Source organism: Embiotoca jacksoni, unplaced genomic scaffold (assembly GCF_022577435.1).
Source record: "Embiotoca jacksoni isolate LCO1_2020_lvr unplaced genomic scaffold, fEmbJac1.0.p SCAF_21, whole genome shotgun sequence".
NCBI classification, from domain to species: domain Eukaryota; kingdom Metazoa; phylum Chordata; class Actinopteri; family Embiotocidae; genus Embiotoca; species Embiotoca jacksoni.
This window is the reverse complement of record NW_027185352.1, coordinates 1,823,175-1,837,872: the sequence shown is the minus strand read 5'-3', so window position 1 is coordinate 1,837,872 and position 14,698 is coordinate 1,823,175. Positions and strand designations below refer to the sequence as shown.

At 41.7% G+C, this 14,698-nt stretch overlaps 2 protein-coding genes across 6 annotated transcripts in view; one reads left to right on the top strand and one right to left on the bottom strand.

The window, feature by feature from the left end:
* Nucleotides 1-5,971, bottom strand: part of LOC138202421 (protein bicaudal D homolog 1-like) — a 52,272-nt gene extending 46,301 nt beyond the window's left edge. For 3 of the 5 annotated variants that reach the window (XM_069156378.1, XM_069156376.1, XM_069156377.1), the window contains exon 1: nucleotides 5,367-5,971. In XM_069156378.1, the coding sequence (XP_069012479.1) occupies nucleotides 5,367-5,585 (219 nt within the window). In that variant the 5' untranslated portion in view covers nucleotides 5,586-5,971. Of the gene's footprint in view, nucleotides 1-5,351 lie in introns of all 5 variants that reach the window. The other 2 variants (XM_069156374.1, XM_069156375.1) reach the window with 1 other exon arrangement.
* A 1,697-nt stretch (nucleotides 5,972-7,668) lies between these two features.
* On the top strand, nucleotides 7,669-14,136 carry strap (serine/threonine kinase receptor associated protein). Its single transcript, XM_069156373.1, has 9 exons — nucleotides 7,669-8,144; nucleotides 8,431-8,566; nucleotides 9,033-9,114; nucleotides 10,101-10,173; nucleotides 10,415-10,514; nucleotides 10,674-10,811; nucleotides 11,127-11,263; nucleotides 11,761-11,910; nucleotides 13,315-14,136. Exons 1-9 carry the CDS (start codon nucleotides 8,033-8,035, stop codon nucleotides 13,374-13,376), a joined length of 990 nt encoding a protein of 329 aa, XP_069012474.1. The 5' UTR covers nucleotides 7,669-8,032; the 3' UTR covers nucleotides 13,377-14,136.
* The last annotated feature ends 562 nt before the right edge of the window (nucleotides 14,137-14,698 follow it).

Here is a 14,698-nt window from a genome sequence, read left to right as displayed (position 1 = left end):
CTATTTATTTAAGTACGTATCTGTCAAATATATGTTGTCTCTGTTTTTCTTCAATGTTACTTCTCTCTGTGACTACATTTACTGTATATGTATACGATGCTTTTTTCCCCCTAACATAATAAATAACAATGGTAAACTAGAATTACTGCTCCAGACTTGGCAAAAAAAGCTGATTCTAACAGAACATTAAATTGTAGTCATGTGAGTAGACAATGCTTCAAAATGAGGTTGATGCAAAGATGCTACAAACTGTAAAACATGGATGCTTCACATTTTAGAATTTGTAAAATGTGAAGCTTACAGTCAGGATCAGTGTCATCAATTCAGTATCTGAGCAACATGAAAGGCTGCAGGGAGTTACAAGAAATAGGTTTCCAAAAACTACAACGATACTCCATCTACCATCAAGTGTAGCTCTTTCTGGCACTGAAGCTCATTACGAGTAAACACAACGGAGATGAAGCTCAGTGTACAAATCAATGTGACGGACTCCTGTTGGGCTAATTAGCAGCGAGCTGTGGCTAGCTCTTTACAGCCCACAGATGGAGGCATCCTCCTGCAGCTCCTGCGATGATCACATTAAACCAGCCAGTCCACGACACCCAATCAAGTAATGCACATGACGACGACTAATGGAAGCTGAGAGTGGAAACATATGACTGTCTTTGCTGTGCAAAAAGCTGTCCTCTTTACTTCAGCTGTTTTGTAACTGGCCTCATAAATCCGGCAACAAGGTGAGACGGGCGCTGCCTGTTTGTTCACAATCTCACTGGTTTCAGGGATTTCTGGGAGAAAACCAATTCAGTATTCAGATAATCATTAGTGACAATAAGAGAAAAACTATGTCTCCATTTCACAAACAAAATGATGGTGATAATCTTCAGCTGACAAACTTTTATCCACCATAAACACAAAACAACAACAAAAAACTTTCAAAAGTAACTCTGATGAAATTCATTCCAATAGTCATCAAATAATTACAACTAAACAAGAACATGAAAGTAATTATAATGAAAATCGCCTGCACACCTGCATGTATCTAGCTAGCTAGAATGTTTGTTCCAAACGTGATTTTGTTGTTGTTGTTGTTGTTGTTATTATTTTTCCAGAATATTCTTCCTAACGGTGGGAAAATGTTCTCTAAAAATGTCAAAAACATTTACGATTCTATATATTCCTTCCTAACTGGACAGTGTTTGTATGAGGATCAAAATAGTAATAGCAATGTATATTTCTTATTACTAAAAGGTGCACAAATTCAGGAAACAATCCTTTCTGAGTGTGGACAAATGATCTATAAAGACACTTGTGTTGAAAAATTGTTGCTTGAAACATCTAACAATATTTCCAAAGTCATTCTTATTCATCAATTGGGAGCCATGAATGTGTCATCGCTGTTAACACACCTGGCAGGTGCTACAGGCAAGGTGTCACTTTTATGTCCCCATTCAGGTCCTGATTAAAACTACTAACTTAACAGTAAACGGTAAAGTTGGGTCTGAGTTTGACTCCAGCTGAATGAAAGGCCACCGAGTGCAAATATATATAATAATAGCTTCTTCTATAAATGATTCACTGTAGCATATTTTCATGCGAGCGCTACTGAAACATTACTATTTCATGGACACGCAACCAACTCGAACGCTATTCACAATGTAGTTTACTGACTGTGTAGCTGTTGTAATGGACAGTGGATAAACATCCCGCTTCCTGTCTCTGTGTTTACGCTTTCAGTCATGGTGATAGACGGCAGTGATGCTGTTATAGAAGCTCGTTGGAGAAAAAAACAACAACCTGGCAGCCATTAGAAGAACCGCATGGTGAGCTCCACTTTTAAATTGATCGACTGGCTGTGAAAATTCTATAACAATCCGGTTTCCAAAAAAGTTGGGATTTTGTAAAATGTAATTAAAAACTGTATAATTTTTTGCATGATTTGCAAATAATCACATTCTAAGACGACATATCAAATGCTGAAACCGAGAAATTTAGTTCATTCATTTCATTTTGAATGTGATGCCAGCAACAAATTTCAAAATAGTTGTGACAGGGTCAACAAAAGACTGAAAAAACACATGGTCGAACATTTGACAAGTAATTATGTTACCTAGCAACAGATCAGTAACATCACTGGCTATAAAAAGATGATTTCAGAGTCTCTCAGCAGTGAAGATGGGGAGAGGTTCACCACTCTGAAAGACTGTGTTGGAAAATAGTTCAACAATCTAAGAATAATGTTCCTCAACGTAAAACTACAAAGAATTAGTGGATTTCATCGTCTACAGTTCATAATATCATTAAAAGATTCAGAGAATCTGGAGAAATCTCTGAACACAAGGGACAAGGCTGGAAACCAATATTGGATGGTGGTGATCTTCGGCCCTCAGGCTGCACTGCATTGAAAACACACTATTCTGGAGTGGAAATCACTGCATGGGCTCAGGAACACTTGTGAAAACCATCGTCTGTGAACACAGTTCATCGCTGCGTCCACAAATGCAGGTTAAAACTCTACCATGCAACTTACTTGGTAAGTACACTGTTGCTATTACTGATATCACTGATTGTAATTAATTGAACCTCTGGCTGAGCTAATAGTACAGCACTGTGGTTGCAGTGGGAAGTTTCCAACACTGTTTTCAAGCTTCACTCCTCTGACAGACATTTACTGTCAAGAACTTCTGCTGTCAATAACGTGACAAGGTGACTTATCTTTTTTTATAACAGTTAATAACAGTTAAAAGTCAAAGAAATTTGGGAAACACACTTCTTACATTGTGATCAGGCTGTAAACATTCCTCACAACTCACAAAATCTGTCTTCTGAAACGCTTAAATTTTTAAAGGGTTATAATTGTGATTGTATAACTATATTTGAATACTGTTTTTTGTTTTTTTTATTGATACAACACAAGAAGTAAAACATAAATGTGAAAGGAGTTCTGCCAGTCCGAAATAACATTCTGTTTACACATCATATACTGTAACTGCTGCCTGCTTCCTCAAAACCACACACACACACACTGACCTTCAGGATGTAAGTGCACTGTCAGCTTCCCATTCCCACCCCTGTCCATATTACAGCTAACAAACGAGTGAGTTAGTGTTGCCGTACATGAGTCTATGTGCTGGAAAACACGACTCTGATGCACATCGATCAGAAAGATCTCAAGTCAGGTCAGTGCAGCTTATTAGCTGAGACTGATTGAGACTCACTGGAGGTAAATCACCTCCCGACGGGGGACGGAGTACGATGTAGAGTTACAGTAACGTCATCAGATATTGTGCTGTATGTTTTTATGTGAATGATCACATGGTGGAGGTTTGGTTCTGACCACAGTGAATACGACACTGTTTGTGGGAATAAAGTGTTCGGACAACCAAAGTTGTCAACCAGGCACCAAACTGTGTTATAAACATAGACTCTATATAAAAGTGTTCGTAGCTTCCAGGTCTGTAAAATGGTTCCGATGCAGAAGTGTCTTCAGCTGCAATACCAGCGAGTGCCACTAGAGGTCGGCTCCAAAAAGCCTCCGGCTCCATAGACTCCCATTCAACTTCTCTCATCAAATCCAAAGTGAATAAAATGTGTCCATCAGTTATCTCGGTGTTGTTAGCTAAAGTCACTCCTTCTTATTAGTTTTCTGGAGGTCCATCTGAAAATAATCCCTCATTCATTAGAAAAGAAGATTCAAGAAGACCTGTTTTTGGGGGCGTGTCTGTTTGATTGACAGGTCTGTGGTGCAGTCAGGTTACAGCTATCGGTGGGCGGGACGTAGTATCGTCAGGTTTCTGATCAGATCGGTCAGATCCACCTCTGGCTCCTCCCCCAGCTCGTCCAAATATGGTCACTTCCTGCTCCAAACCGCTCCGAACTAGCAAAGATGGTGACGGACAAAATCTGAACTGGAGAATTCATAACGTTCACGAACCAACGATGACATCACTGTTTGGTTGCCGCTTGGTCATAAAATAACTTACATTTTTAAAAATACAATACAAATACAACAAATAGCTGGTTGTGAAATTCCTCATTTCTTTCATCAGTCATGTGGCGATACACAGCTGAAGTTTACACAATGTGCTGTAATCTAATGAGGAGAAATGGCGACTTCCTGAAACTGCACACCTCAACACTTTTACATAAACCAGGAATCAAATGTCCGTGTGAAGTGGAAGGAATCACTCAGTGGTGAACACAGACAATCACCATGAACACTGCAGCTCCACTCAGTTGAGCATTTTAGCATCTTTCATATTATTATTTTGGTTTTACAGCTCACACTACAACACACAACAACACACTACAACACACACTTGTCTCATGAACCTCAGCAGCAGCAGCAGGCAGTTTTCTGTTAAAACTACAGCGCACCACCTGCTCAGCAGCAAACTGCAGACAGACAGATGTGCTGCTATCATTGTGCTGCATTCATCAGCTCTTTGTAAAGAAACAGATATTATTATCAGGAGTTAAAACGAGAATGAATCCTGAACTCACATTCTTCATGTGGACACAATCAAAACGCCAAATGAACGACAACAAGTTCATAAGGTGACAGCATGTCTCTGAGTGTTTACAGCTTGCCAAATGAATCACGGAAGTCAGTTCACACAACAGCACAGTGAGTTCACTGCAAGCTGCAGGCTCCTGTTTACCCTCATGACATCACATTGTCTCCTGTGCTCAAATACAACCAGACTCAAAGTTGACCAAACTCAATTAAAAAAATATATACAACAGAGGTACGATATAAACTTAATTAAACTAAATGTGACACATGGCCATTATTCGAGAAATGTCCACAACTCAGAGCCCGTTCAGAAGCTCTCATGTTTCTGTCAGAGTGAAAGGAAAGACAAAAGTTCATCTTATTTCCAATTAAAAAAAGTTGTCACTTGTCCTGATCATGATATTAGTTACAGGTAGGCAAGTGTTTTATTCTCAGCAGGCGGTTCTTATAGCCTAGAGACATTTTAAAGAAGTAATTAAATACGAAAAAAAAACATAACAATGAAATATTACATAAAATACATAAAATGAGTGAACAGATCAATAAATTAATCTGAAAATGTTGATATTAATCTTTTAAAGTCAGGCTGTGTTGGACATGTTAGTTGCACTGTAGTAAACTGGGCCTGTCTATTGTTTGTGTCCAGCAGGTGTAAGTAAAGGTGATGAGTCCAATTAAAGCACAGTGTCGCCTGCATGATCACACAACAACAAATGATGAACCACTTTGTGAGCTGAAAACATCTCCTCTCACTTCATAATTCATTCCTCCAAGCCGTCAGTAACGCGTTACTTCTCAACTAATAGGCCCAATGCATGACTTTTTCGAGGAGCCATACCCCTGTCGAGCCCACCTCCTGCAGCTGCTCCAGCTCCAGCTTCAGAGCCTCCTGCTCGGCCTCCAGGTCGGCGTACTGCTGCTTCAGGCTCTGGTTCTCCTCCAGAACCACCAAACCGCACTCCGCCGCCCGGATCTTCTCCCGGTTCGCCTCGGCTAGCTCCCGGGTCAGGCGCTCCACCTCGGCCCGGCACTGCTCCACAGTGTCCCCGCGTCCTGCTCCACCGGCAGCCATCGCCCCTCTCTCCCTCCCTCTGCCCTCTCCGCCCTGCGTCGGATGAGAACAGATCCCCGCCGGAGGGAGAAACAGCTGAGGTAGACAACGAACCCCCACCGCCTCCCCTCCGAGGACTCACACCACCGCTTCAAATCTCATGAAAACAAGAAACCTCCGTGGATATCCTCAACGCGCTGTCATCGTCGCCGACAGAGGCGTCTTCTGCCATGTGATGCTCCTAATGATGCAGCTTCCCATCATCCGCTGCCCGCATCCCCTTCCCCTCCCTCAGCTCTGCTTTTCTGCTTATTCACCGGCATCAGGACGCCATCTCTGCCCGCAGCCGTGTAGCAAGGCACACTGCCTGCTGTCTGTCATCCCGCTGCAGGCTCACAGTTCCTGGATCATCTCAGCCCAGCCTCGTCATGACACGGAATATGCAGCAGCCTCTGCGCCCTCTGCAGATCAGCTGATCGCAAAACACAACTTTATCTTCAGTCTTGCGACTCAAAATAATAAAACATTTAAGCAATTATCAGTTGCATGTTTTTAACGGTTAATTAGCCAATTTAGTAGAACATGTAGAATGTGCAAACATAAGTTGTTTTCGGTGCTGCGCAGCAAAAAGGCTCATAAAGCACTGACACTTTGAATTAACAGGATGGTATTTAGCATATATATATATTATGGGATTTACAGTTTACATTTTCATCCAGGCCAAACAATAGATTCCTTAAGTAGAATCAAATATTATTCAGGTTAGCTCAAAATTCAAAACATATAAATATGATGAATTGAACAGAAGTTGAGCAGTAATATCATATTTGGGCCTTTGTTTGGAACTATCGGGTTCCTACATGTATTTATTTTAGTGTAACCTTTTGTGCTCACCTTTACATGATATCACTATAATAAGAAGGCTTTTATAAAGTTTACATCGACTATAAAAGTCCTACAGAAAACTCAAGTTAAAGAAGGACGAATTAAAACACACGAATTAAAAAAGGAAAAGAGAATTTCAGCCTTCATAAATCTCTTTTAGTTATGGGACACTGTGTGTCAGTTAAAATGTTTAGTTTGAAATAACCTTTTTACGTGATGTCCTAAAGGCCTCGTGAGATGCATTTTGTGTTTTTATATATTATTTTACAACAGAATTACTGCATAACCCTAAACTGACAAAAAAAAAAAAATATGCCTGCAGATAATTTTGAGAAAAATGGTTGAAATTTTAGATGTGAGATAATTCGGCTAATGCAGGCGGACAAGTGGTTTATTTAGTTGTTATCCATGAGCGGGAGACTACCACACCTGCAGGGGGCGCACTTACACCAGAGACGCCCAATATAAAGTACATGAAGAAGTCGTTGTACCGCCTTCAAAATAAAATGAAGAGAAGTTTTTAAACACGATCTATAATTTTCAAACCCAAAGCTTAAATTAGTAATGGATGCCAGAAACATAATAGAATATCCCAAAATGTATTTTAAAAAAAGTGTGGGTCAGCACCACTAAAGATCAGAACAGGAGTTATGAAAAATACTACTAACACATATCAGTTACTGACTTTGCAGGACTACTAACAATGAAATAAATGTGACTGTTACAACGTGACTACCTTTTGTAAGTTACCATCTTTTCACAAGCCCAAGTTGTACTTGAAAAATATAATTACTGGCCTAGTTCAGACAGAATATACACAAGCTGTTAATTCAGAGCATCTCGACAGCCCGAGACATGAGAGCGTCTGGGCTGTTTCACTTCTTTGCTGCTGAGGAAATAGCTTTTTGAAAATAAAAATAGACTTTGAAAAAGAAATGACTGAAGATAAATAAAATTGACCTGCAATGATATTTTTGGTGGAAAAGAAGAAGAGAATAACATTTCATTACGATAACTGCATTGAGTCACATTTTCTTATTTCACTATCCATATTTGGTCATATTCATTCATATGATTTATCTCACAACGTGTTGTTTGTTTATTAAATACTCAACTAGTCATTCTGAAGCCTTTTTAATTTGAAAAAGTGACGCTTTTATTTTGAAAGAAAGGTCCCGTCGGAAGTGCGTGTTGTTGTGTCTCGAGCGCTCCGCGGCTCACATCCTGACGGCGGTGACGTCACGCTGCACGTTGCTCGATAGTTGCAATGTTGTAGCTATTAGCACGACAGCCATCCGTTAGCTGGGAGGGAGACTCGCCGCCCGTCTTCACTCTTCATCCAGACTCCGAGTCCGACCGGCGGCCCGCTGCCGGACACCCGCTGCCGGACACCCGCTGCCGGACACCCGCTGCCGGACACCCGGGGTGAACAAACAAAGTACCAGCGAGCTCGTTGTCTTGTCTTCCTCCTAGCCCGCTAGCCCAACACAGCTCGCCGCTAGCCGCTAGCCGTCCACCGTCTCCTCCCCCCGTCCACCGTCTCCTCCCCCCGTGCGGACCGTCTCCTGCCCGGCTGGAGGACCATGGCGATGAGACAGACCCCTCTCACCTGCTCCGGCCACACCCGTCCCGTGGTGGACCTGGCCTTCAGCGGGATCACCCCCTACGGCTACTTCCTCATCAGCGCCTGTAAAGGTGAGACACGTCGGCCAGAAGACACCGTTTAACGGGAACGTGATCGGTCACCGGAGACGCTGTTTGCTTTGTTGGGTCTCGGTTCCGAGTCTCAAGTGTGTCAGCTGGCTTCATGTTTGAGTCTTTACAGTTCAGATGTTTCGTTAAATGTGTTTTTAGAGAGCTGCCGTTACAACGTGACGTCATCAAAGTGAGCCAGTCCGTGTCTGTTGACACCTGTAGAGGAGACAGGCTCTGTGCTGTTACCTGCTGTCGCACTCACGTCCTCCTTGCTCTCCTGTGACAGATGGCAAGCCCATGATGCGCCAGGGAGACACAGGGGACTGGATAGGAACGTTTCTGGGTCACAAAGGCGCCGTCTGGGGAGCCACTCTGAACACAGACGCCACCAAGGCAGCCACGGCAGCAGCAGACTTCACGGCGTGAGTGGAACCACTGAACTCCCACAGAGTCTCACCAGGAGCCCAAATAAAGCCTGGATATCGCTCTTTCTAATTTACTGTGAAACCCTGCTGACATGTGGGCAACACTTCCATTTCTTCCAACGCCAACTAAACCGATGTGAAAGGACCATTTTAACATGCCGAGTTCCTTTTGAAGTTATACATCATCTCTTTCAGCCAGTCAATGTTTTCTACAACAAACTGGAAATAATGATAATCACTAAGCAAAATGCAGACATTTCTATCGGTGTATAACAGCTTTAAAGTTTTCTCTTTAAAGAAACACTTTTGCAACTCGGTGTTATCTGCTCAGTTTTGTCTATTTCTGCAGAATCTTTTTTGTCTTTTTCTATCTATTTAAGACTTTGCATGCAAAACATCGATAATGAAATCACTATATCTACATAAAGTGTTGTTCACGAAAAGATCCCCGGTGTGTTTCCAGAAAGGTGTGGGATGCTGTGAGCGGAGACGAGGTCCTCTCACTGGCTCACAAACACATCGTCAAGACTGTCACCTTCACTCAGGTGAGAGCACCACCTGGATGACGGGACACTTCTCTGCTCAGTCTTACTGCATCACTAATAATCTGTGTTGACAATTATACATAACATTCAGAAAGATATGAATGGGTTCTTGTGAATCCAGGACTCTCCTCCAGTGCATTGTTCTTGATTGATGCATCTTTTTTCAAACACTTGTAAAATTGAGGGTGTGGTCGTAGCATCTCATCCAGTCTGAATCAATTTATAAATTTACCCTTTTTAATCAACGTATTTATGTTTACTGTTTAAAAACTACTAACTGAAACCTGAAAATCTGATCAGATAGAAAGGAATTCACCCTGATATTCATTTTGATCTCTGTACACAAGAACAATATATATATATATATATATATATATATATATATATATATATATATATATATATATATATAGACAGCAGCAGAAGAAGATATCAAATGTTCATTAAATATGTATTTACACAATAAAACACCTTATTTTTCAATAACATCTTGCTCCTAAAGCTGAAGGTTGTTTCATTGAGGGTGTGGTCGTAGCATCTCATCCAGTCTGTTGCATTCATCTGATCCATCTTTTAATTGGAGATTGTAACATCTCAAATTCAGTGAATCAATCCACTGATGGTTTTATTGGTGAAGACTCGATTGAACTCCAGAAATCTCAGTCCTCTCTGATTATCAGCGTCTCACTCTTCATGAAGCATCTTTGGCTGGTTGCAGACTGGTGTTGTGTCAGAGCACGTTGGTCCTCAGATTACAGACACACAGGTTCTCCTCTCGCAGGAGATCTCGTCGTGGAGTTCATGTCGGTGATGAAACTGTTTGTCCCTTTAACAGCACCAGATAAACGCTGAACGTTTTGAGCGCTGAGCGTTGCTGATGAGGGTGTCAGAGGAAGAGTCATCTGCAGCAGTGCAACCAAATAATATTTCACATTGTTCGTGTTTTAATTCTTACTGTCTTCATTCTTTCTGACTCTTTTCTTCAGGACAGCAACTTCCTGCTGACCGGAGGAAACGACAAGCTGCTGCGCATCTATGATCTCAGCAGCCCTGAAGCAGGTGAGTGAACTTAGGAGACCATTATGCAAATGTACATGTCAGGACATAAATAGAGATTTATTTTGGATGTTTAAACAGACTTCCTTTCCTCACCGTTCCCTCCGTTCATCACTGCCCTCTAATTTAGACACGTCTCATTACAACTACTGAAGATGTTATATCAGAGATCAGAGCAGGAATGACGTCAGCTCTGTCTAATCTTTCCTCTACTGAAGTTGACCGTTGTGTGTCTGTCCTTCAGCACCGCAGGAGATCGCAGGTCACACCTCGGCCATCAAGAAAGCTTTGTGGTGTCACGACGACAAACAGATTCTCTCTGCTGCTGACGACAAAACTATCCGGTGAGTGAAGCGCTGTCAGAGTTTCACTTCAGGTGACCACGTCTCACTCTGGGGGTCCAACTTTAACTCCATCCTGCCTGTCTGTCTGTCTGTCTGTCTGTCTGTCTGTCTCTCTGTCTGTGTTACTGTGTGTCTCTGCGTGTGTGTTTCTGTCTCCAGGCTGTGGGACAGGAGCTCCATGGAGGAGGTGAAGACACTGAAGTTCGAGACGTCGGTGAGCAGCATGGAGTATGTACCTGAAGGAGAGATTCTGGTGATCACGTACGGAAAGACGATCGCTTTCTACAACGCTCTGAGGTACACTTCCCTCTCACGCACGCACGCACGCACACACACACACACACACACACACACACACACACACACACACACACACACACACACACACACACATTTTTTTAGTGGACAAACAACTAAATTGTGTATTAAAAGTATTCAGTGTAAATATACTGTTTTAATACTTAAAATGCTAGTTATTTTTCTAAACACAGGGTTTTCTGTGATTACTGTAATTCAGTGACATTAAAATGTTCTTTTGACCTCTGAATACTGTTAGTTACGTGATTATGACTCTTATCAATGGTAATAATATTAATCATTTCCATTTCCAAGCTTGGAGTTGATCAAGACTGTGGAGGCCCCGGCTCCCATCAACTCGGCCTCCCTCCATCCAGAGAAGGACTTCTTTGTTGCCGGGGGAGAAGACTTCAAGCTCTATAAGTTTGACTACGGCACCAAGGAGGAGCTGGGTGAGGAGCAAAGAGCTCTGAAGGCTCTGGTCACTGCACAGGTTTAACACAGGACTGTAAAACTGGGAGGACGTCCTCTGGTCAAGACGAGGGAAAGCTGCTCGCTGATAAAACACACTGATGGGATCCTTCAGGACATTTTCTTTAATAAGATGGCTGCTGCTCTGCCTCACTTGGGTGTCGTCCTTGTACAATAACGCAGCTGCTTTTTACAAAGTCAGGCAGCTCTTTGTTGGTATTCTTCTCTTACAATGTGTTTTTACATTATCTGTACGTCCGTTCTCGTGAACAACTGGAGGGGATTTCTTCAAACATGGCACAAATGTTCACTTTGTCTGAAGGATGAACTGATGAGATTTTGGGTTCATGAGCTAATTATGAAACATTTCACACAAACGTCCAATCGGTTAAAATGCTAAAGTGTTGACATTCTATGAGTTTAACAGGATATTACATGATGTAACCGGCTGATGTTGTTGCTGCTCCTCTTTCTGCAGAGTCCTATAAGGGTCACTTCGGTCCGGTGCACTGCGTTCGCTTCAGTCCGGACGGGGAGCTGTATGCCAGCGGCTCTGAGGACGGCACGCTGCGACTGTGGCAGACGGCGGTGGGGAAAACCTACGGCCTGTGGAAGTGTGTCCTTCCAGGTAACTCTCCAAGTCTGAGCACTGTTTCATGTCATCACTGCTGGTCACAGGATCTGGGATCCATGATGAAAATACTACAGTTGAATATTATATATTATAGAAGAGAAATGTGGTGTAGCTGATGCACACTGGACAATGGGACCTGAACCTAAATCAGACTTTGAGCAAACAGCAGCCATCAATGCTGAAGCCAGTGTGTAAGTTTGTAAATGCAGCTCCTCCTAAAAACACTAAATACTGTCTTTACAAACCGACCGCCTGTATGGAGTCAATCAGACAATCTCAAACGTCTCCGCTCTGCAAATACAAAGAAGTTATTTCACCCAACAAGTCAGGATCTCTGACTGCACTTCGAACATGTCCTGATACCAAGTCTGGATTCATATGATTAGGAAGTTGTGAATTAAAAGAGCTTTAGTCCTGCAATAATGTTGGAACATTTGAGTGACGGATTAAAAACAGGGTCAAACCAGGGAAAGGCAGCTGAGACTTGGATTCTACATTTCCCATAATGCAACTCTGTTTTTAATTTGACCCTAGCTGGTAGATTGCAGGTATCAACCATCAGTGATGTCATCGTTGGTTTGTGAACGTTATGAATCCTCCGGTTCAGATTCTGTCCGTCACCATCTTTGCTAGTTCGGAGCGGTTTGGAGCAGGAAGTGACCATATTTGGACTTTTTGAATCTTCTTTTCTAATGAATGAGGGATTATTTTCAGATGGACCTCCAGAGAACTAATAAGAAGGAGTGACTTTAGCTAACAACACCGAGATAACTGATGGACACATTTTATTCACTTTGGATTTGATGAGAGAAGTTGAATGGGAGTCTATGGAGCCGGAGGCTTTTTGGAGCCGACCTCTAGTGGCACTCGCTGGTATTGCAGCTGAAGACACTTCTGGATCAGAACCATTTTACAGACCTGAAGCTACGAACTCTTTTATAAACAGTCTGTGGTAGATACACATTTTTCAACCAGGCCTCTGTTATGAAATATTACTCCCCACAATCCCAATCTCAGTACATCACCATGATTATATTTTCTCAGACTTGACAGAGCTTCTTCAGAGCGACACACAACATTTGACATCCGCTTCCACAGACTGAATGGAGCTCCATCGAATGAATAAACTAGCTGTGTAAAATCTGTGAAATGTCCTCTTTTAAGGCCACATTTCCTCTTTGTGTTCATCTGTGATATAAATTTGGTCACGCTCATTCACATGACTCCACTTGTGTAGAACATGTACACCGATACCGATATAGAACTGCATGTATGAACCCTTTGTTCATGCATGAAGAAACTAAAGGCTGTTGGAGAACCTTGTTTATAATATTATAGCATATGGATGTACCTTGTGTTTGAAATGTTTCTCATAGTTTTATTGTGTTGTGTCCTCAGAGGACCTGGGGTCAGAGAACTCTGAGCAGCTGTACACCGCTCCCCCTGAGATCAAAGCCTGAGGACGAAGCGTCGTTGCTTGGAAACCAGATAAAAGAAAAGGAAGAAGGAAAGGAGACGAGCGGAGGGTGTTCCAGTGTGTTCGACCAGGCCACAGCAAGGAGCAGAGTTCAGGGCATCTCCATCCAACAGGAGCTGATGTGGATTTTATGACGGCCCTGTCTGTTATAGACCAATGATCTCACACACACACACACACACACACACACACACACACACACACACACACACACACACACACACACACTCAGGGGCAGTGTGGGCTGCATAGTAAAGCAGTAGAGCTGTGAGGATGGCCTCATCGCTGCCTGCTTTCTCTCTGATCAGCCCAGTTCTGTCTGCTTAAATGTTTTTTAATTTCCCTCGATACCGTGAACCCCCAAACCACATGACGCTCAGAACAGTTTCAATGTTAAGTTATTTGATGAGCTGGATCAAGGCACGTGTTTTCAGTTCATAGTTACGAGAATACTGGAGGTTGTTGCACTTTTTGTGCTGAAGTTAAGGCGCTTTCATTTCTTCAAAAAAAAAAAAAGAGAAAAAACGGAAAACAAAAACATGGCTTTGAGTATTCGCTGGTGTTGTACTGGTTGATTAAATAAGGTTAAGTGTCCAAATAAAAGAAAATATCGTTTTGTGACAAAGAAGAAAGGGATGAAAAGTCACTGTTTTTCCATTTGGTTTCTGTCTTCATTTGTGTTCAGTGATGAAATAAACAAGTGCATTGCAGTTTTATTTGTAAGTAATGCAAACAGCAAAATGTTTGGTGTTTTTGGTTATTTTTACATGTTCACTTGTGCCAAATGTTGATGGTCAAAATGTCATTTAATTTTCCAAATTTGTAAAATACAAACATCTTTTACACAAAATATAACAAATACAGAACTGATATTGTCATCATAAACAGAGTGATGGTAATATCCACCTTTGTGCATAATGAACTTGTAATTAATATTATTGAACACAGTTTTAGCTGCTCGGGGATTTGAGATGTCAACCAACAATATCAGTCTTACTTTTTACATTTAAATTGATAAACTGCTGTAATAATTACAATTTATCTGTTTATAGACTGAAAATAAATGTTCATGATTAGGGAATATATATCTATACATGCCTAATAAAACCAAATGAACTAGAACAAGAAAATGTATTCATACAGACATCTTGCCAGAGTTAGTTAGAACAATGAAAGGACACAAACATCTTCAGATCACTTTTCAAAATTAAGGAAAATGAACATGTTTGTACAGATGAATTTTCCTTAATGATACTTATTTTACTGAAGACAGTATATATTAGAACAGGGTACCTGTCTAATCTT

What these genes read in the sequence shown, in the direction of transcription:
- strap (XM_069156373.1), top strand. Translation starts at nt 8,033, where the DNA reads ATGGCGATGAGACAGACCCCTCTCACCTGCTCCGGCCACACCCGTCCC. An exon ending in GCTGACGACAAAACTATCCG is followed by an intron (nt 10,515 to 10,673) that starts GTGAGTGAAGCG and finishes TTCTGTCTCCAG; the next exon opens with GCTGTGGGACAGGAGCTCCA. An exon ending in GCTTTCTACAACGCTCTGAG is followed by an intron (nt 10,812 to 11,126) that starts GTACACTTCCCT and finishes TCCATTTCCAAG; the next exon opens with CTTGGAGTTGATCAAGACTG.